Source organism: Homalodisca vitripennis, chromosome 1 (genome assembly GCF_021130785.1).
Source record: "Homalodisca vitripennis isolate AUS2020 chromosome 1, UT_GWSS_2.1, whole genome shotgun sequence".
Taxonomy (NCBI): domain Eukaryota; kingdom Metazoa; phylum Arthropoda; class Insecta; order Hemiptera; family Cicadellidae; genus Homalodisca; species Homalodisca vitripennis.
In genome coordinates this window covers 53,915,263-53,938,182 of record NC_060207.1, presented here as the reverse complement: position 1 = coordinate 53,938,182, position 22,920 = coordinate 53,915,263, and the positions used below count along the sequence as shown (strand labels likewise).

The 22,920-nt window shown below is 34.0% G+C and overlaps 1 protein-coding gene across 1 annotated transcript in view; it reads left to right on the top strand.

The window, feature by feature from the left end:
- The window catches only part of LOC124361393 (beta-parvin), a 96,761-nt gene extending 82,724 nt beyond the window's left edge, over positions 1–14,037 (top strand). The window contains exon 8 of the mRNA XM_046815452.1: positions 11,890–14,037. Within this exon, the coding sequence (XP_046671408.1) occupies positions 11,890–11,966 (77 nt within the window). The 3' untranslated portion in view covers positions 11,967–14,037. The remainder of the gene's footprint in view (positions 1–11,889) is intronic.
- Positions 14,038–22,920: the final 8,883 nt, after the last annotated feature.

Sequence of the window (22,920 nt, the reverse complement as noted above, 5' to 3'; positions counted from 1 at the left end):
TCTTACATACTTTGCGCTAGTGTATACAATATTAGATATTACATTTATAACATTTTCCAATCCTTTCGAAATTGTAGTATAATATTGTTTTAAAACTCTCGTATTCACATTTATCATATTTTTGGAGAATGACTGGGCGGTCCTAGAATCCGACTCTTCTGAAAGGCTGTTCCAACTTAGACTTGTTTTATCTCCTTAATGAAATGTGAACAAAATACTTTTAAATCAATCCAATGTCTCGGAGTTATTTTTGTAATACACTATTTGACACGGGAATGTTTTTTTAAAAGAAGCATCACTGAAACAAGTAAGAATTAATTTATCTAAAGTCAATTAAAGAGCCAAAAAAGAAAACTTCATAGCTTCACCAATTGAGGAGCGAGCTAAACCTAAAACGCAACGTTTAGGATCGCTAGTGAAAACATGTTGTAATTTTTTGTTGGATTGAGTGGAAAACATAAAGTTTCTGTATTTTTTTTATACCGAGTGTTTTTGTGCAATATCCAGATTGTTTATAACATATCATAATAAACACTATAATAGGTCTCGAGCTATTACAATTAGCGAATTAAACTCAGAGTTTATAAGGAGAGGCCACAAAATATTTATAACTGGGGCTAGAAGAATGAGGAACTATAAGAGGCTAGGGCTTCCAATGCTAATAGATTGTTCCTCCATATACCAAATGTTTACTCATTTGACTTTCTAACATTCTGGCTGGGGTTCTAGAGGTTTTTAGTTAACCCCACAAGGATGCCTTAGGCTGCTCTCTCAATGCACGTTTGTAAGCTCAGTTTTTTGAGAAAATACAATAGAAATACAAAAGATAATAATTGTTAATAATTTTTTTTCAGACTGTTTCCCTTTAATGAACTAGTTGGAGGATTTTCATGAGTAATTGCCTTCAAATGTGTAAGTTATGAAAGGATAACTCAGTCAATGCCAATATACTCAGGCATGCGGTATAATGATGATCTCTCGCCTTGCCCTTTTTAGAGTGAGAGAGCTCAGATATTAAATTAATTTGAACTAGCAAAGTTGTCGTGGCAGCAGTGGCTAGCTCCGAACTCAGAACTGACTGAACTAATTCCCCCTGTACCTCACAGAATTGACTGAACTAATCCCCCGAACCTCAGGCGACGACTGAACTTGAATCCCCCGTCTTCAGAACTACTAAACTAAACCCGCACCGACCTCACAACAGACTGAACAAATCCCCCGGTACTTCAGAACTGTACTAAACTAACCCCCCCGGATCTCACAACTGACTGAACTAATCCTCCGGACTTCACCACTGACTGAACTAAATCCCCCAGACCTCAAAACTGACTGAACTCATCACCCGGAACCTCAATCTCTCTACATAATTGAATGAATTAATTTTTTCTCCCTATAACTAATGTAACACTTAGTGTTTAAATAGATATAATTATACAGAAGCATTCCAGTTTAATTCATTGCTATTAGGTATTATTATTTGAGGGTTTTATGTAAAGGAAACTTGAACAACACTCAGCCTAAGTACTAGAGCCATTTGTTGATTTACAACTTCGAGAGTTGATGAAATGACAGAATCAATCGTTTTACTTTAACACTCTGTGATATAAAATCATACTTCTAACTCTTTAATACATCTATTGTTATCATAATCATACTTTTTTTCTAAACATTGATCACTCAGATAAAAATTATTTCTTAAAAGTTTGCAGAGAGCAAATTCAATGTTTGATAAGCAAATGTCCCAAGGTAAAACTACTAAACATGCAAATTTGCACCTCCAAGCGAGTAGTAATAACACGTTTTCCAGGATGTCACGCAACGACGCTTTTCATAGGATGGCTTATTCTATCAGCGACCAGTTTCGTAGAGCACTCTGAGTAAATTATAAGCATGGCGCATGACAACACGTCTTTTCGGAATCCTGCGCTTTTAATTTTTTCTGTCTTTATTGAATGATCTTTACAATAACATCGATGGAACTAATATATTTGCTTAGTTAATAATATAAAAGTTTCAAGCTGTGTAATTAATGTTTTAACTTTCTACAACCGTGACGTGGGTCTGTAATCAATGACTATCACTACTTTACTTATCGATTGAGTAAGACAAATAATTCTGTGTTATTATAAACCCAATATAATTTTGCAATTATCTGTTACGTTTTGAAAAGTATTTAATAGTACAATACAACAAATAATTTATTGTAGATATATTTTATTTTTTATGATTGAAAACTAACTGTTAAAGCATCATATAAATCTGTTTTAATACTTTGTTGGCGTATATTAATTATATCACTCTAATTATGTAATAATTACACATTTTGATGTTTATTTGCACCATTCTAGTGTAACGACATAACCTGTTACAAAAACTCTTATTTGACTTAGAGATAAATCACTGTGAATCAAATTTAACATGTGATACTTTACAAATATTTTCAAAGCATATATATATATATATATATATATATTCAATATAGATAGTATTATATATATATATATATCTATCGTGGTTTCAACTTAAAACTCTGAATTGCTAAAAACTGAGAACAACAAGAAAAAACACACGTTCTATTTCAATATGAAAATTTTCAATTCCTCCAATTATACATTAGGGGGAATAGCAGATCGAAAGTGACAACATCTCTTTTAGAGGAAATTTCAGCTTTAATACCATAAATTGTAAAATATACTACTCTACATTTTGTTATTAATGTATTAGATTCATGCATAATATTTTTGCTGTTGCGGTACAAAATCTTGTTGAGATAATGTGGATTTGTAGAACTCTTTATAATATAAATACTGACACTCGCTAAGCTTTAAATAAGTCATCCAGTTAATACCACATTAAAGTCACATACAAGTATCCCCCCCCCCCCCTGGGGGGGGGGGGGGGGGGGGTGGGGGGGGGGGGTTAGGACATGACACTACTGGTAGACATCTATGGTGCGTGTTTTAGCAGAGTGGTATTTATTGGAAATTCCATGAGGGAGCCATCCACCCCAACACAAGTTCTCCAACCAAGCTAAAACCTTTAATAAATTGGGGGGGGGGGTGGGAGGGGAGAGGGGTACCAACATTACGAAACCCCTTTAATAAAAAAGAATAAATATAATAAGGGGGAGGGGGGGGGGGGGGGGGGGGGGGGGGTGTACGAGATGTAGTTAAAAAAATAAAGGGAATAATTAGGAAGCAAAATAATATAAAAATATGACATATAAAATTAAAAAAATAATAAAAAATATTTATTGAAAAGATGAAATATTCATTGTTAAGACAGATGTTATATATAGGGGGGGGAAAAAAAAATAAATATTAAAGTTATAATAAATAGATTATGATATAAATTAATAATAAAAATATAAAAAATAAGTAAATGAAAATTGTGTGTACATTTTTTTGGGGGGGGGGGGGGAAGTTAAAAATATTAAATTAACTTAATTATTAATATTAATTATATTTGTTATAATTTATGTTTATAATAATATTTTTTTTTATTTTGTTTATTTATATTACATTTTTAGTATGTTGGAATAATAGTTTTTTTAGTTGTTATTATGATGGTAGAATTATTTCAATGTTTTTTTAATTCTATATAGTAAAGTTTCGTTTGATAATATAGGATTATTAAACCGATAATAATAAGTAATTAATAAATCAAGCATACAACACCAAAACAGAAACAGACTAAAAGAAGCTCCTAAGACCAAAAAACACAAAAAAAAATTTTTAAACCTAAAAAAGCATAGACATAAATACAAACGACAACAGCGCCTCAAAAAAAAAAAAATAAAAAAGACCTTAATCATCACAAAACAAACAACCAAATAAACAACCAACCAAAAACATTCAACGATCAAACAAAAGAATCTAATAAAGCAAGAAAAAGAAACCTACCAAGACAAACAAAAACCCAAACAATAAACAAACTCGAAGCCAATAGATAATAAGCCCCACCCCTCCCCCCCATAACAAAAAATTCAGTAGGAAAACAATATAAAAAATAACATTTATAATACACTGTGAATCAAAATTATGTAAAAACCTATCTCCAGTAGAACTTATAAATAAAAAAATGAAACATGATAACATAATTAATTTTCGATTACCAGTATTCTATCTATTCTAAGGAATAGATTAAATAAAAAATATAAACTTCATAAAATCAATATTCTTGTACATTTTATTGAAAAAATTTAATCCATCTAAAACTAACAATAATACTGTTAAACAAATACACTGTCAAGTTTAGTTCGCTTTTAGTTTTACCATAACTCCACAACTTTTCTATCAATTATTAAACATTTGGGGGGGGGGTGGGGGGGGGGGGGGGTGGGGGGGGGGGGGGGTGGGGGGGGGGGGGGGTGGGGGGGGGGGGGGGTGGGGGGGGGGGGGGGTGGGGGGGGATGCCTGGGCAGATGGGAACATTTGTCATGTGATAGGTGGGTAGCTAGGCAGGCCAAAGAATTAATAACTAATGTTACACATACCATTGACTAGGTCTGTTAAATGACCTGTCTCGGTGTAAATAAGGAGTATCATCTCTGACCTTTGTACCTTCCTATATATAGACTAAAAAGTTAGTTTCCCTGCCAGTTAACAAGTAGTAGATCCTTATACGCTATTCACACTCTTGGAACTTTTTTAACCCTTTCAGTGCCAACGTCCGGGTCACCGGACGTTTTAAGAACATGCATAAAGTGCCGACGTCCGGGTGGCCGGACGTTTAAAAAACATGCATAAATTGCCAACGTCTGGTTTACCGGACGTTTTTAAGAAAATATATTAAAAATACAATACATTATATTTTTTACGCGTATTTTATATCAATTCGCATTAAAAATAAACATACTTGCTTTTAAGCATGTTATAAATAGCACAAACACAACTGATCAATCTGTAATAATGACGAAAGTTTATGATCAAGTTGGCCGGTCGTCGATCATAAACTTGTCGTTGATCATAACAAATGTCGTAGTCGTGACACTTTGTTTTCGTAGTTGCCGGTGTGCTGTTTCGGTGAGTGTTCTGTTGAGGTTATGTTTACGTGTTTGTTTATAATAATGTTATAAACAAATTGTGAATTGTGTAAGCAATGTAATATGGATCGTTTAAGGTCCCCACTGAGTAAAAATACTCTTAGAAGAGTAGTGGAAGAAGAATTGCTAAATGACAACTTTGTCAGTGATATTTCTGAACCTGAAACATCTCAGGATGAAAGTAGCAGTAGTGTGGGAGATGATACAGATAGTGACCCTGACTACTTCAGGGTCTGACTTTTCAAATTCATCAGATGAAGATGAGCTTAGGCCTACCCATAGACCTCAAACTTTGCCAATTCCACACCAACCTAGGGCAAGGGGTAGACCAAGACTTGCTAGGCCTAATGAACAGGACAAGAGTAATGAGGACAATACTGATTCGGAAGATGGGACAGGTTGGGTGGAAGTTGATAAAGAAAATGACAATGACTATGACCATTTGTTCACATTTCATGAAGAGCCAGGGATCAAACATTGCCCACCTCGTAACTCATCACCTGTAAGTTATTTTGTGTTGTTTTTACACCTATGCTTTTGGACACAATAGTAAAATTTACAAACAAGTGTGCTCAAGAATTTATCAATAATAATATGAGATTGAAGGAAAATAGCAGAGCCAAGTCTTGGAGGCCTGTTACCAGACTTGAAATTCAAGCATTAATTATTGCAGTTATTATGAATAAGGGGCTAAAGCAGAAGCCTACTATTGCAGACTTGGCAAATATAACACCGACTAGAACTTTTTGAGGTGGCGGAGATCCTGACAATATCCCAGAACAAATTGTAAAAATACCAGAAAACAGGGAAAAAACTGTTGCAGATTTGCAGCAAAAAGAGTACAAAAGAAGGTGGGAAAAGGAAAAAAAATCCACTTTCATGTGTGTTCAGTGTAAAAAAGGACTGCATTTTAAGGGTATAACACAACACAACTGCTAAACAGGTTGTTTTATTGTGTAAATATTTGTAAATATACAAAATCATGTTAGGCCTATTCTGTTTATTTCTATTCTACAATTTTATATAGCTATTATTATAGCTATCACATGTATGAAAAATAAAAGTCAGTAAAGGACTTGGACATTTTTTATCAATATATGCATTTTAGTTCCTCGTAAAAAAAGTGAGTGGCTTTAAAAAAAATGCTATAATGTTTTTATTTTTTGTGCTAGTTTGATAAAAATTGGTGTATATCATTAACATAAAGTGTTCTTTTACTGTGCTTGACTTTATTGGGTGTAAGAATTTTTTTGGGTATTCATTTTAAGTGTCAAACCTGAAAATTAAAAAAGAAAAAAATAAGGTAATATTTTATTTTTTTAAATATTTTATTTTTCTTGTAGTATAAGATGTTATAGAGTCCATTTAGTGTTAATAGACACATTTGTGTACAAAACAAAACAAAAATTATGAAAGTTGGCTAATAAACAACAAAGTTATGTCATTTTATAATAACTGTTTCCAAATTGTTAAAAATGACATGGCACTTTTGGATAACATTTGTAAAAATAACCTTGGCATTTTTGACTAACATTCCAAAAAATGACTGGCACTGAAAGGGTTAACTAGGCTTATTGAAGAACTTCTAAACCAGATAGCAAAGAACTTGATAATAAATAAATTATAAATATGATGGCCCTGCAATCACTAGCCAACAAAGACCAACAGTCCATTCATTAGCAAAGTTCAAACTCATGTGATTAGGTGTATCTGCTCAGTCAGAATGAAATGTCTTTTCAAAAGCCTCATTAGTTTCTCTAAGTCAACCTGGAAGAGCTGAAGAGGAACCAATGAGTCTAGAAAATTGCCTGTAACATGAACAGCATCTTTTCCTGTAGTCAGTGTTTGTCACCTAAACAAGTAAAAAGTCATATACCTAGGATCCTACTGAAAAATATCAATATTTTAATTATTGAACGTAGTGAACTTTTTAACTACAGGAAAGGATAATATAACTTTCTCTAACGTAAAGTTAGAAATGTTCTGTGGATTTAGATTAGGCGCTGCATTCTACCTATAGACTGCCGCCTTACATCTGCAGCAATCCGTCTTTTAAAAATATATTGCCAGCATACGTCAGTGGCGGTGTTCTCCTGTCCTGAAATGATTTTAAATGATAATTGTCTATTTTAAAGCACTGAACATTTCTTAACAGGTGAGAGCGAATGAAGTTCCTCTTATGATTTATATTGTTTTATACTGAAGCAAGTTCAGTTGGAGTGAACTATCATGATTTAATTTTTGATATTGATGATGGTGAAATAGTGGAAACACCAGGTTGTGAAGTTTATGTAGATGAAGATAACATCCAGGTTATCAGTGTGGGCATCGAATTGATTTATGTCCAAGAAGATGAATAAGATGTTTATGTAGAAGTAGGCCTAGTTGAAGGTATTAACATGGAAGATAATGAAGGAAGGCCTAATGTAATACATCTTGATCCTAATGTACAGTGTGTTGTAAATGCTGTTCATGAATGTTATGATAATGTGCAAGGTTTGTAGAAAGACACAATCAGCCACACATGTTTGACTTTACTGGTAGGGAACAAATAAACCTACAGACCAATGATCCAATGGAAGTTTTCAATAGTATGTTTGATGATATCGCTGCTAGATCAAATAAATTGTCACATGAACGAATGAAAGAACTGAAGTCTATCAAGGAATGAATGAATGAATGAATGAATTGATTTTTATTTTCCCAAAAATATGTACAATATTATAATACAATCTGTACAATTCATTTCTAGATTGTTACAATACCGAACATTTTGAAATGTGAAGAAAGAATAAGAAATAATCATCATAGAATAAACAACATAAAATAAACATCATAAAAATAGCATCATGTATAAAAACATTGTCCTCGGGAAATGAGCCTGCATGGGCTATGATGCCTGTGCGCAGTATCGAGTTGTTCACGCCTGAAGAAATAACGGACTGGATTAATAAAAAAAAAAAAATGAATATAAATATAGTACAAAATAATACACCATTACACACCACACACATACATACACACACACATACATATATACACACATATACATATGCATGCACATACAGGGTGTGGTAGATAAGTAATGAGACTCAGTCTAGAAAAACAAATTTATTGATCCGATTTGTACAAAACGTTAATATTCTTCAATGTACTCGCCTTGGGCGTCGACACAACGTTGCCAGCGCGTTTTCCAAGCTTCATAGGCCCCACTGTAGACCGTTGGAGTTATCCCAGTTAGTGCCTTCGTGACAGCACGTTGGATGTTCGGAATATCGTCGAAACGATGACCCTTCAGGCATCTTTTTACCTTCGGAAATAGGAAGAAATCAGGAGGACTCATGTCAGGGCTGTATGGTGGCTGTGGCAGAACTTAAACTCCAATTCGGGTCAAATAGGAGGTCACGAGGCTTTTGTTCGCGGGAAGCACTCGGGGAACCAATTTTGCGCAAACTTTCCTCATCATCAAATCTTGCGTAACAATTTGGTGAACCGTAAATTTATTCACGGAGACCTCATCGGCGATCATTTTGAGGCTTAAACGACGGTCGGAGTCCAGGAGTTCTTTCACTTTGGCCACCGTTTCATCCACACGACTCGTTGAAGGGCGTCCAGATCGTTCCATGTCTTCAACGGATTACCTCCCGTTTTTAAATTCATTAAACCACCGGAACACTTGAGCTCTTGATAGGGCGTGCTCTTTGTAGGCCTCCGTAATCATAGCAAAAGTTTCCGAAGCAGTTTTGCCCAAGCGAGAGCAAAATTTGATTGCATACCGCTGTTCTATTGAGCGATCCATCTTCAGCGTTTTCACAAGTGTCACGGGCACACAAACAACGTAATACGCGAAGTTCGACCCTCACTGCGCCAGAGCTACAATGCGACTGCGAACCGGTCCTACTGTTAGCTCAGATCCCCCACCACGTGACCTGCATGTAGAGACCGCACTGCGAGCGACTGGGGCGCTGCGCGGCGGCCATTCTCATTACTTATCTACCACACCCTGTACACATGCGCATATGCAATGAATATATTAAAAGGAAAAAAACCGCGTAATTTTGCTTTGTACCTGTTTTAAAGCATTAAATATTATTAATTTAAAAACATATACATATTAGCAACAATGGTAATTAAGCAGGGTCACCGCAGATTATAATAGGTTATTGATAATGAATGATGATGGGATAGGAGTGGTGGCTATTTATTTACATGTCAAACTGTCCGTCCGTAGTTCGTAGACAGCACTGCCTCGGCCTCCTCAATAGACAATGATAATAACCACTGGTTAACTTTCCTTTTAAAAATAATTGTAGAAATTTCACTGAAAAAACTGAAATTTGGAAACTGTTTACTCATATTTATAAAAAGCACGTGAGCAAGATAGTATGAGTTGGTGTTAGAATAAGATTTAGTTAATTGCAATGGTAGAATTCCTGTTGATCTAGAATAACGTGTGTTATGGGTGTGTTGAGTTCTTACAAATAAATCATCTAAATTTTTATACATGTGTATTAAAAGAGATTTTATAAAAAGTTGTCTTATTGTAAACATTTTAGTTTCTTGAAATAAAATGGATGTTGAAAACCTATGACATTTTTTAAAAGCTACTTTCAAAATTGATTTCTGAACCGTAAAAAGAGGATCAAGATTTGATTTATAAGCTGCCCCCCAAGAAATTATCCCAAATGCAAAAAGAGATTGCACGTATGCATAATATACCATTTTTAGGAAACCCTCTTCCTAAAAATACACTTCTTAACAAATGAGTGAATACTACCAAAGACGAACTGAAAAAGTTCTAAAAAAAAAATGGGTAATGTAGGCTTTCCACACTGGAACACTATGGTCGAATGATTCACAATATAGGCATTCTATATTTGGCAATACAATCTCACGCTATTAGTATTAAACCATTCTGCAATGTTTGTGTTTTTATGATTCTGAAACAGATCTGACTAATGGCAGAATGCACAAAATTAACCAATTGCTAAATCACCTTTTATGAAATTGTGGTGATGTTAACAAACACGGAAACTCACTGTCTCTGTATGAAGTGATGGTTTTGTTTCAAGTAAGACTGTCATATTAAATAAAAAGTACACATATATGTCTTGAAATTATAGGAACTGTGCACATCAGACAGGTTCATTCTAAACTTTACATTTATGAAGGTTTAGAGTGAACTAAACAAGTATGAACTGCCATACTATTTGATTCCAAGGAAACCCCTTCACTGGTATATAAAGATCTTTCATCTTATGTATATCACATTCTAAAATAGTTCCTATATCTTTTCAAAGCTAACGGAAAGATGACATACCTTAGCTTCAGAGACCTGATAATCATAACATTTAATCAAGTCAAAGAAGTGCTATAACTTTTCCGAGCTAGCACATCAAGGGATCACTTACCCATCAAAGTAGAGAAAAGGTTGAGATGCAAAATTTACCGAGTTTAAGAAGAGAAGAGAAAGTACACTTTCTATGCATGTTCAGCTTGCTTGGACAAAGCCAATAAACAGATTAATATTTGTATGCGAATTTTTTTTATAAAACCCATGAGATGTAGACCTAAGCAATTCAATTATAAGTAATAATAATATCACTTAGTTTTATAAATCTACACTTTAGCAACAGTGGCAACTAGTCTATATAATTGTCCAATTGTTGTTGTTGTTTATTATTATTGTTGTTAATATTTATTTTTAATACCACAGGCCGGGCAGGGCATATGTGCAAGATGTGCAATGCAAGAGGGTGTAGAAGTCTAATTTCATTATAAATGTTTAAGATGAAAATGAGGGAGAGTAAGGATAACTAGGAAAGTAATGACAGAATGGGGACATTGTTATGCAGAGTACTGACCCTTGCTTGACTACCAGATTCTTGTGTGTGTAGGTGTGAGAGAGAAATCAATATGTTGGCTAATTAGCTACAATTGGCCCAGTATTTCACACCTCAAATTTAGAATTTTGGTACCTTGCCTGTAAACGCTACAAAGTTGGCTAGAAAAATGCAGTTACTGGGTAACTGAAAACAGTGTTTTTATCACCAAAAGGGTATGTTTAATCTGATTACAAATACTTAATCATTCTTTGTTATGAGTGATAGATTATTTGAAAGGATAGTAGGATTGCAGACATTTGCCATCATTACATGTTACAAAAATGAAACATTATATTTTTAGGATTGGAATCCATCCTCCTTATCATTAGGTGTCTAAAAACCTTAGTTCACTGAATACTAAGGTTATTCAGGTTTATTCACTGAATACTGAAAAAATATAGTAAATATGTGGCTATGAACTCTCATCAAAATCATAGATAACAACTGAAAAGTTATATATAACAAAGACTTAGACATACACCTGGGGCCCAAGGTGACTGGAGGAAGCACTAAACTTGTCACTGAACAAAACAAGTACACTGAATATCTCATCTGCAAAATAACATCTGATATTCACCAATGCTGGTGGAGGACTGTGGCAGTGCAGCAGGCCATCAGAAAAATATCAATAGAGGATTGAGTTAATGGTTGATCTGCTATTTTAAGTATGAGGGCTTTATTAGTGTGTGTTTAAAAACATGTTTGCTGTGAATTATGTTGGCTTTATCCCACCTTACGTGATGATTTTAAGAACAGCAATGTTGAGCGATTTTTTTTTATAGCAGATGAACCTCTGACAAGATGTTTTGACACCTGATGAAGAAAGGTTCCAATTCTCAAAATTTAATGTTATATTTTTGTTACATATAAATATGGTAAATGCCCAAAATCTTATTTAACCTTGTCTATTAATAAATGGCTTCATTAGTATTGATTAATAAGATATGATTTTTGTTCCAGACATTGTAAACTTAGACTTGAAGTCCACACTGAGAGTGTTGTACAACTTGTTCACTAAGTACAAGAATATCAGCTGAATTCTATGCTCCGAACATTAACGAACATATTTTAACACGAGTCTCTTTTTAACCTGTGTAACTGCCATTAGTTTAATTTTTATTTATTTGTGCTTGTAATTTGTGTTTGAAGTGTAACTTTAATAACTATCTATAAATTATTGAATCAACTGTGCCTAAACATGTGTCTATAAAGACTCTTATTATTGAGGTTATTTGATATGGAACCTGTACAATTATGTTAACACTTACTAAAACAAATACCACTAATTTATGTTAATTGTAAAAATTTAATATTAGTAAAACTACATGTTCTTTCCATTAGTACTCACTAAACTAAGAAGGTGCTAGATGCATAACCATGTACAAGGTAAAACTACTGCTGGAGAAGTACAGTACTTTTAGACATTTATTCATATTGTAGGTAGAAAGAGAAAAAATCTTCTGTTATGCCAAAAATTTTACTGTACAATCGTGGTCATATGGTGAGAACTGTAAAAATTAAGTCCATGTGTTTGTGTGATTTTAAAAATTAGCATATTAAAAAAAGTGTACTTTAGAGCATGGGATCGAAAGTACTTTATTGACTATGTTTTACAAGTTTAATCACACTATCTTTGTTTTCCACATTTAAAGATAATATCTTTGTTGAATGCTAAAAGTGAAATGATTAGAATGATCAGAAGAACAAATGCTATGTTTAAATTTAAATACAAAATATACCTCTTAAAACATTGATTTGAGCTATCATGTTTAAAGCATAGATTAAATTAAGAAACAGAGTATAAATAGTCTGTTAATAATAGTAATAGTGAGTTACTTGTCCAGTAGGCAGAAGACATATATTCAAGTTATCTAAGGACTATGTTTTTACATACATTCATTTCATGTTAGATTTTAAGTTTATAAGTGTACATTCAGATTCATATTTTCATTATTATTATTTTTAACATAGACGCGATAAAGTCCTGATATAAACACTCTCGGTGAATGTGAATATTTTGGTTCTCCTAGAGCGCAATAGACGACAATCATTGAATGGAATGTGAAACACATGTGGGTACGTGCCATTGTCTATTGTGTTATTTTACGTAGCTTGTATTTACTTAATGAGACATGCTGACTTTGCTGCACCTGCGGAAAATGTCAAAATGTAAACTGTGCTACATGTAATGGATTATTCTCTGATAAAATTCTTAATCTTTTTGAATTATTGGTGAGGATTAGTACTGTCCCAACTTGTTGGCAAGGTATATTTCTTTAAAAGAAAACTTTTGGATTTATTACTTTTTCAGCCTGAATATAAAGTTTCATGTATTTTGAAAATTTAGAAAGATTATATAACTGTTGAAACTTATTTTGGTGCATGAAAAGACAAATTACAAATCGTGTATTACATTTTCACATTTTGCATTAAAATTTCTTAGATTTAATAAATTGATAATATGATGAATTATACTTCAACCGGCTTTACTCTTCATCTTTAATATGCAATTTCTTCAACACAACTTTCTTATTAACAAATAAAAAATATTAGAAAAGAAATTAGCCTTATAAAGACTCTTTGTTAATTCTCACAAATGTAGACAAAAACATTGTTATATCACCAATTACCTATCAGTTAGCATGTGAGAGAAGAGCCAACTCTAAAATATCCATTGGTAATGGAAAACAAATCTGTGGCAAGTCTGTGGTTTTCTGTTTACTTTGACTGTTATTTGATCTATTTAAGTGAGTTTTGCTAGGTTTTAGATCACTTTCCTGGTTTAGAGCTGATCCCCTGTACTTACAAGTTCCAAGATAAAACATTGAGAAAATGTCAATTTCACATCTGCCTTATAAGTGTTGCCAGCTTACTACTAGAATAGATTTGTTGTTATTGTTGTTAATATTTTAATTTGTAATATTGTTGCTTAGGACTCAATAAGTGATTTTAAAATGATTAAATAGCATACAACAGTTTAGTATTCATGTCAGAACAACTATACTGGAGATATCCAACCGTAGCAGCTTCCAATGGTCTTCCACATTGCAACAAGCAGATTGTGTAATTGTTGCCAAACATTAAACAATAAACTATCTCAAACTATCATTATTGAATTATTTGGGCCAGCTCCTTCTTGTGTTTCGTGTGCATGTTATGACGGTAGGCTGTATAATGTATATAATTAAAATATCTAGTGAAAAAGTGTTGAATATAAATCCCACTTTAAAAAGTTTAGAGAGTTCATTTAATATGAGACAGTTCAGTCACTGTGTGTTTCTATATATTTTTATACATCAGGATTAAATTGTTATGTTTTTTGCAGATTAATATTATATTATTTTTAATCATTTAATGATGAAAATTTAATCAAAATCACAAATTATGTTAAAAGTTCATTTTGGAAGGTGAGCCAATGCACAACCTTTATATTATTTAGGTTAAGTGTTTTAACTATTTCAATGTTTATGTATTTTTTTATTGAACGGCCAAAGTCTTGTAAGTGATTAAAATATTCTTTGTTCTGGATCTAAGGTGGCATATAAGTGACACTAGCAATGGATTTGGATTTTCACTCAATTGAACATTGAAAGTAGTATTATAACCCGTCTAGACTACATTTTAAGCCCAAACCCCAGTTTTTACAGTCAAATCCCAGTTTATTATTGAAAACACTGTGCTTTCAATAGTGTATGAACAGACTGTTTATAAGTAACAATATTTTATTGCCTTGTGAAGTGCCATGTTTTCAGGTGGGCTATGAAATTTCTCTGCCTTATTTAAGTTCATATCTTAAAAATTATAATTAATGGTATAATGTTTAATTTCATACAAATAATCCTTTGGTGTTGGCAGTATAAGATTAAATATGGTGTATAGATTAAATGCAGTATTTTTGGGGACCTTATGAATAGGTTGATATTGTGCTAGTCGCTCAAGTAGGTGAGAATATTTTGACTGCAGTATTTTTTGGAAACTTTCGAATGTTGATAATTGAAGTTAGGTTATTCAAATATCAAATTTAATTTCTTTATATTAGAAAAGGTGAAAAAACTTATCAGTATCAATGGGAGGGAAATGGATGGATGTTACAATTTTACTGAATGAGATTCATAGGTGTAGGTCATAAACATAACCTGGATCCAAAAACAAAATATCACTATTTGTCAAAGTAAATCAATTAATTCATACCCTGGCTTTGACAAACAATGTTCAAACCACTTTTTCCTCAGCATTTTATCTTACTTCCGCAGAAGCAATAGAAAAGGGAGAACCTAAATATAACTTTTATGAAATGTAGGGATGAAAAAGTCTTCATTGGGTTTCTTTCAGTATGTCCAGTAAGAGACACACCAAGTTTGGCATAAAATATTTGAAGTTTGTGACTACCAAACTGGACAAACCCTACACTCAGCCCTCTATCATAGTGGGAGGACAGGATGGAATAATCCATATAGTTAAAAGTTTGTCATGGTAAATAAAACTATACTTTTTATTAATAACTCTTAAAAAAAGCTTTAAAAAAATTTGGCCAATTCCAAAATAATTTTGGTTCTTTCGAATCACTTAAATCTGGTTTAAAAAGAAAAAAAATGAAAGCTACTGACTTTTTAAAAACAGGTGTAAAAGACATGTTAAAAGTGTTATGGATATAGCTAAGTTTATTGTTTCATCTTACCTTCTTTAAGTTTACAGTAAATACTCCAACTGTTTTCCTTCTGCAGTTTGGTAATGGACTAACTGATTGTAGTAGCCATCCACAGCAACAGGGGTTTCTGCAGCTTCTTGTAGTATTTGCTGTGATGGGTTGTTAATGTTATTGGATCTTGTTTCATAAATATTATTTTTTAAGTATCCTCAAAAAATCATCTAAAGGTTACAGGCCGTTTCATTGGTCCTCTCCGACCTACCCACCTTTCTGGAAAAGTGATTCAACAGATTTCATACATGTACAGCGAATATAAGGGGATATTACCATCTTGTCAAAATCAAACAAAATTTAAGCAAAAGATTGAAAAATGTGTGAGTCACCATATGGTAGTAAATTCTTTCATCCAAATTACCTTCAATAATGAAAGGACCAATGCATGATCTTTAATCCAACAGTTCCTTGCCTTACATTCACCTCTTGGTGATACTCTATATGGGCCTCTATTGTCCAATGAGTGTTTGTATCAGTCCAGTTCATACTGTTATGTCTGTCCATATTTCCATTTAATGTAAGTATTGCTTTATTTGTAAATATAATGCTATTTAATAAATTCAGATCTGTATATCTAACCTTTGCTTCATTGTACCATAAAATTTGGTATGACCATCAAAATCACAATTAAAATTTCGGTACGACTTAACTTTTAATGGTGATGTTACATTCACATAGCCAACACTTATTGAGATCAACTATTTTGCTAAGAAACAAATATTCCAAAATTGGTTATTGTTTTTTCTCTTTCCAATTTTATGTTGATATAAAACAGACAGCGATGGATACTCATAAAAAATAATAAATCACCAAACATAACGTTGAAATATTAACATACACAGGCAGTGAAACTGCTAAACTACAATTAAATGTATGTATGTTGACCCCAAATGTTCAAGGTCAACTGAACTGTTAGGGTAAGAACAGAACAAGTGGGTTGCGATAGAGGTGGAGGTCGAGGTCGCGGTCGATGTCGTCATCCATGTAAAACAAACACGTTGTAGTGAATGGAAGAGAACAGAGCAGGTAAGTCGCGGTGGAGGTTTAGCGCGATGCCATCCAGGAGGTTTACATCGATGCTTTTGAAAATCAAATGAGTTTGTTTTACATGGATGCCTGCTGCGCGGTCTTCAAGGATGCTTCGCTGTGATTGGCGCGTTCAAGGCCAAGTTGTCAACCCCCCTCCCCTACACCACACACCCCAACAGCTCGCATGTAGTCAGGCGTCTGTCATCCCGTGCGGTAAGGTACACTTAAATCTTTGTTGCGTTGTTTTGTTCAAATGAAGGGGTCAGAAGCCAAGGGGTACAAGTGACTCTTTTTGAGTTTTGAGGAAACAAGGTTTAAAGTTTAAGTTATATAATCAAATCCAGGTACAAATATGTTCAGTAAATTTAGCACATTATTTTTTACTGGTATTTCAAAATGCAAAAATACCTTTTTTTATATTGGTTTGAATTTTCTTCTTTATGATATGGGCTACTATCTGATAAGAGGTGCCACTTGTATCCCTTGGCTTCCAAGTGGAGTTAGGAAAAAATTAAGAACACAGGCTTTTATGTCAAATAAAAACCACATTTTATTACAAAGAGTAAGCTCCTATCTTAAATATTTAGTCAGAATCACTGTCAAAAAAGTTTTCCAATTCAATGTTGACTTCTTCATGATGAGGGTGTTCCTCACAAGGTTGATCTTCTCTTGATTGGCCCTGTCTTGTTAAAGTATTCCCTTGATAGTCTAGAGATCTGTAAAATCTGTGGTGAACCGGAGGTACAAATTGCAGCAGATTAAGAAGATTCTTTTACCTAGATGCCTTTATTTTCTTTTTGTTTGTTTTTGGAGGCAAAGGTGGCAGTAGGGTCGGAATCCTTCCTGGGTTCTTAGCGATCATGCTATATTCTGAAAACGGTAAGTCTTTATTGAAAGTATTTTTGTAGAACAAAGTCCAAGGATGTTTTTTCTAAATTGTAACCACTGCATCTTACTGATACCCTTCACAGATTTAACATAGAACCTTGTGAATGGCTTCCAGGGAAACAAAATCTTCATCTGACATCTTTTTTACCATGAAATTTTTACTTGCTCCGGCAATAATCTCCATCCAATCGTCAGGAACATAAAAGCCGCTCTTCGTGTTCCTCTTCATATTTTCAATCTTCTCAAAGTCCCTGTCACAGTGGTTGTAAGAGTACCCAGTAAGCAGAAACTTCAAATCAATGGTCTCAATGTTAGTTGTATTAACAACGTGAAACCAGAACTTTACTGTGATGTGACTCTTGTTCTGGCCCCCAAAATTGTCGCTAAAAGCTGTCAAGTGGGTTACAGTTGGAGGAAATGATTTTATATACTGCAACAAACAAGAGACAATTTCTTCGCACCCTCTAGAAGCTTGTGCTTCATGCCACATGAACATGAACGCATTACCTGTACAGATATCATGGACGTTGAAATTATAGGTCCAAAGTTGACGAGATTAGTAAATTCTAGTACAAGTTAGTATTGGGGTTGGCAACATTTTTTGGAGGTCAAAACATATCGCAACATGGGTTGGGTCATCTTTTATCTCCTTTTTCGCATATTCCATTTCAGTTTTAGCACTCTCAGCTTGACGGAGGTGAAATTCTTTACCTGAAGTAGCAGCTACCTTTGCTTCTTCATCTCCGTGTTCGATGGTGTTTTGCAACTTATCACACGTATTGCAAGTGTCTGTGTGTGGTCGATGGAAAGTAAGGTTGAAACAGGTGTTAAAAATGTGTCTGTAATAAAATACAGTAGTAGGTTCCACGCCCCGATCTTCACAGAAAAGCTTGTAACATTCATACATCTTTTTTATGTTAAGGTTACTGTCAAGATATTTCCTGTTTGGATTTTGATGTCGAGAATAGTGACTGGAGTATCTTGGAAACATTGCAATATGCTCCTTGACCACGTCAAGTTTTTTCCTGCACAATTTTGTTGGTAGGAACTTTACGCCCTCTTTTGTCTCGAGGTGGAATACCTGTTTCAGATATGTGTTTCTTAGAAGCAACATTAGTAATTCGCGTTTGAACAATGCAGTAAACAGAACACATTCCAGAACAAAATGTCTGTAGCTGTTAGAGGCCAAGGGATACAAGTGCTTGTACCCCTTGGCCTCTAACTAAAACAGCTGATGCTGAAAATAGTTTTTCATTTTGCCGCTAGATCTCAGCATTTAACAGAGTTCTACTTATACCTGTTGGCCACAAACATTTTTAATACACTCAGGATATGGCTTCTGCAGTTAACTCAGAAAAAACCATAAAGTCACTTGTACCCCTTGGCTTCTGACCCCTTCAAATCAAGTATGAAGGAAGAACTCATAGCGATTGTGCATCTCACTCCCGTATTGTGGGACAAAACCCACAGACAACATCATAACCGGCATGTTCTAGAAAAGGAGTGGAAGAAGATAGCAACTCAACTTGGAACGACAGGTGATTGATACAAGTTACAATACACAAAATAAAAGGTATCCAGTTATTATAGAGACATATTATATAAGTGTTTTTATTTCAATTATCAACAAAAACATTTTCTATAGTACATTTATAATAGGCTATTTTATTATTTCATCATTTATATTTATTTAACATTTATTTTTAAAGGATTATTTTGCCGAAATGCGAAAATGCCTCAATAGGCGAAATAATTGTAAAAGTGTACAAAACTTTATACTCATTAATAATACCGCGGAACACGGAGTGGGCTTCGCGGCACTCAAAGGGTTAATCTAGAGTTGTTAAATAGCAGTCAACTGTTCTTAAAGAATTAATAATTTTTATTCAATTTACTGTACAGCTGTATTACAAAGGTATTTTTACACACTAAATTGGCCTATCTTTCTAGTGGATTGTTTATGAAATAATTTACAAACTTTCTTCTTATACACTTTGTTTCTTTTGTGGCCGCGTTTCCTGCCCTGTTGAGGTTTGATCTTGCTGGAACGGGTGGAAGGTCTTCAACGTCACCACAGAATCCATCCATATCAATAACTAAATTATGTAAAATACAAACTGCTTTAATAATATCATCCACAGTAGAAGGATTAGTTTCAATACAATTACTCAGGATACGCCACTTAGCAAAGATTCCAAAAGCACATTCGACAGTTTTTCTAGCCCTTGATAGTCTTTTGTAAAAAATCTCTTCAGCATCGTCTAGGTTGTTTCTTCCAAAAGGTCTCATGATGTTATCTTTTAGTGGGTAAGCTTCATCTGCTATGAACACATGTGGAACTTTGATATCGGTAAAGGAAATCTCCGTGTCCTCAGGTATAGGTAATTTATTATTTTCCAATAAACGACCAACATCGGAAGCAGCAAACGTACCCCCATCACTTTGTTTCCCATAACCTCCAACATCAATACACACGAACTTGTAGTGGTCGTCGGCTACTGCTTGCAAAATAATAGAAAAGAAATGTTTGTAGTTGAAATACATGGAGCCAGAAGGAGTGGGACACTTTATTCTGCAATGTTTTCCATCGATTGCACCAATATAGTTTGGAAAGTTCCACACTTCATTGAACCGTTTAGCGATGCGTTGGAATTCTGAAGTAGACGGTGCAGGCATGTGGAGAGGTTGCAGAACCTGCCAGAAACACTTGCAGACATTTTTCACTATAGCAGCTACAGTTGATGCGCCCATTCGAAAGGAAAATGCAAGGGATTTAAAGCTACATCCTGTTGCTAGATACCTGAAACAAAATAAATTCACTTTCAATTTACTATACATACATATAAATAAATTTATGTATAGTATAAATGTATAAGAAATGTATATTTTTTTTATTCTTTATTTTCAGATAAACAAGTGAGACATGTATGGAAAAACCTTCGCCAGGAATTTGGGAAGCAGCTAAGGAAGACCTTGAAGTCAGGATCAGCTGCTCCAGATGAGCCCTCCTCTCATTGGCCATAGTTCGAGTCAATGCTTTTTTTTAACTGATTAGTTCATTCCTAGACCATCCAGTGGAAATCGTGCCACTAACTACGATGATAGCAGTGTTATCGTATCAGAAGATGGGGAAGAAGAAGGAAATGGGGATGATGTCCAGATTGAACAGTTAGAAACTATAGTTCTAGCTAAAAATCACCCTACAAATGAAGCCTCGGGAAACCTGACTAATGTAGCAGAATCCCGAAATGTATCAAAGACAAAGACTGGATACATCAAACGAGTAACACCTCAAACTGTTATTGGACAACAGCTGTTGGAACTAGAAAAAGAGACACTGAAAATGAAACAGAATAAAGCACCTGAAAACCCGAATGATGAGGATATTGGTTTCTTTAATTCTCTGTTACCACACGTAAGAAAACTGTCTTCACGTGACAAATTACGCTTAGGATGCAAGTTCAAGGGATCCTTTTTGACATGGCCTACCCACATGAACAACCAATGACAGCCTCGAGTACTCCATACATGGCTCTTTCCCCACAACATTCCGCAACTTCAAGTTCAACTTCGTTTTATCCACTTTATGAGAGTGGTCACGAAGACGCCACGACTGGTAACACAGCTGCAGATGGTGGAAAGTATTATAAGTTGTAATTAATTTTACTGTATCAAAACTATGTCTCAAACCAATAAACTTGGGTTTATAAATTAGCGTTTCATTATCAACCATAAACTAAAACTCTTATTGGCCAACCCAAATGTAGCTAAAATATTAACTAAACCTGAAAAACGTGTACAATAAAAGCCATAATTACTATATAAACAAATTATATTAAACCTCGTTTGATTTTAAAAATCAATAGATTGAAATAAAAATTCTTTTCTTTTGAAAATTATAGTCAAGAGCTCGTCAAATAAATAAAATCACAAAAGTCTGAATAATAATAAATGACTGTATGACTCTGATTTTATAAATTACTGCATTACAATAGTAAATAACTTATAAAATAAGTACCGTAGCCTAGGGGCGTACTTTATAAACAAATAATAATTTATTCTCATTTTTACAAACTAGGTATTAATGTTATTGACTCAAATGATCAATGTTAAATTTTGAAATAATATAGTTAACCAAATATTTATAATATCACGTTTTAGTTACCTGATTGTTACCACCAACTTTTCTTCTGCTTCAATTGGAGTTCGATGAAAGTTGTGGTGAGAAACAGAGCAAACCAAAAACGGAACGGTTGTTTCCAATAAGTACGAGAATGTCACAGGCGTCATTCTCATATAAGAATGAAATCGTTCCGAGTCATTTTTCAGTTCGAGAAAAAGATGATGGTATTCCCCTAGACTGCTTCTTCTCAAATTTATTGGATGAACTGGAAACCGTCTGTTGGGTATATTACCTATCAGCCACCACTTGGTGACAACTGACATTTCATCACTGTCATCACTTGACTCATAAAGCATAAAAGCACAATCTAGTCAGTAAAATTTTATCAAACGAATTCACTGGACAGTGGTCGTAGCTTGACTGAGCAGCGTTGGTAACCTCCTTGCTATGTGCTGTCGACATCGACCGCGACTTAACTAGTAGCATCCACCGCGACCCACTTGTTCTGTTCTTACCCTTACAGTGGTGTGCAGGAGGGGTAGAGGAAAGATGTCCTAGGAAACCACGGAAATAAAAATACTACTTTGACACACTACAAGTAATTCATTAATGGCGAATGCAACTTATTTGGTTGATATAGATTACAAAAGAAAAGAAACGGTTAGTTATATTTTGGTTTTTATATGTATTGCATTATATTATTTTCAATCTTTAACATATTACGGAGTGGAGGATTTTAGTACATAGTGTCAGCAACTTGAACTCATTAATATGTTAAAAAGAAACAGAAAACTAATAAAAAGTATCATGTGGACAATGATAATTGTACAGATGGAGATAATATATCACCTAAAAGTGATCATCTATCCAACAACAAAGGGAGCAATATAAATGTTTTTATCACAAATTAAACACGGAACCACCTAGGAGTTTTTTTATTTATTGCAACAGAATGGAAAACTAGATTTTTGAGATGTAGATTGGCTTGTGGGCTTTCTGAGGATCTGATTGTAAATAGATCAATACACTAATTTATTCCCTATGTGAAAACACAGACAATATTTATAATTTTTTCCAAGTAGAGTTATAAAAGCAAGAAGTTACAAAACAGTTTTAGATTTGTGTGAAAAATATTTTATCCCTTGCAGAAATTTAATATTTGAAGGGGCTTAGTTATTAAGATGCACACAAGATGCAAATCAACCTCTCGATGATTTAATTGTCAACCTACACTCACTGTACCGCATTT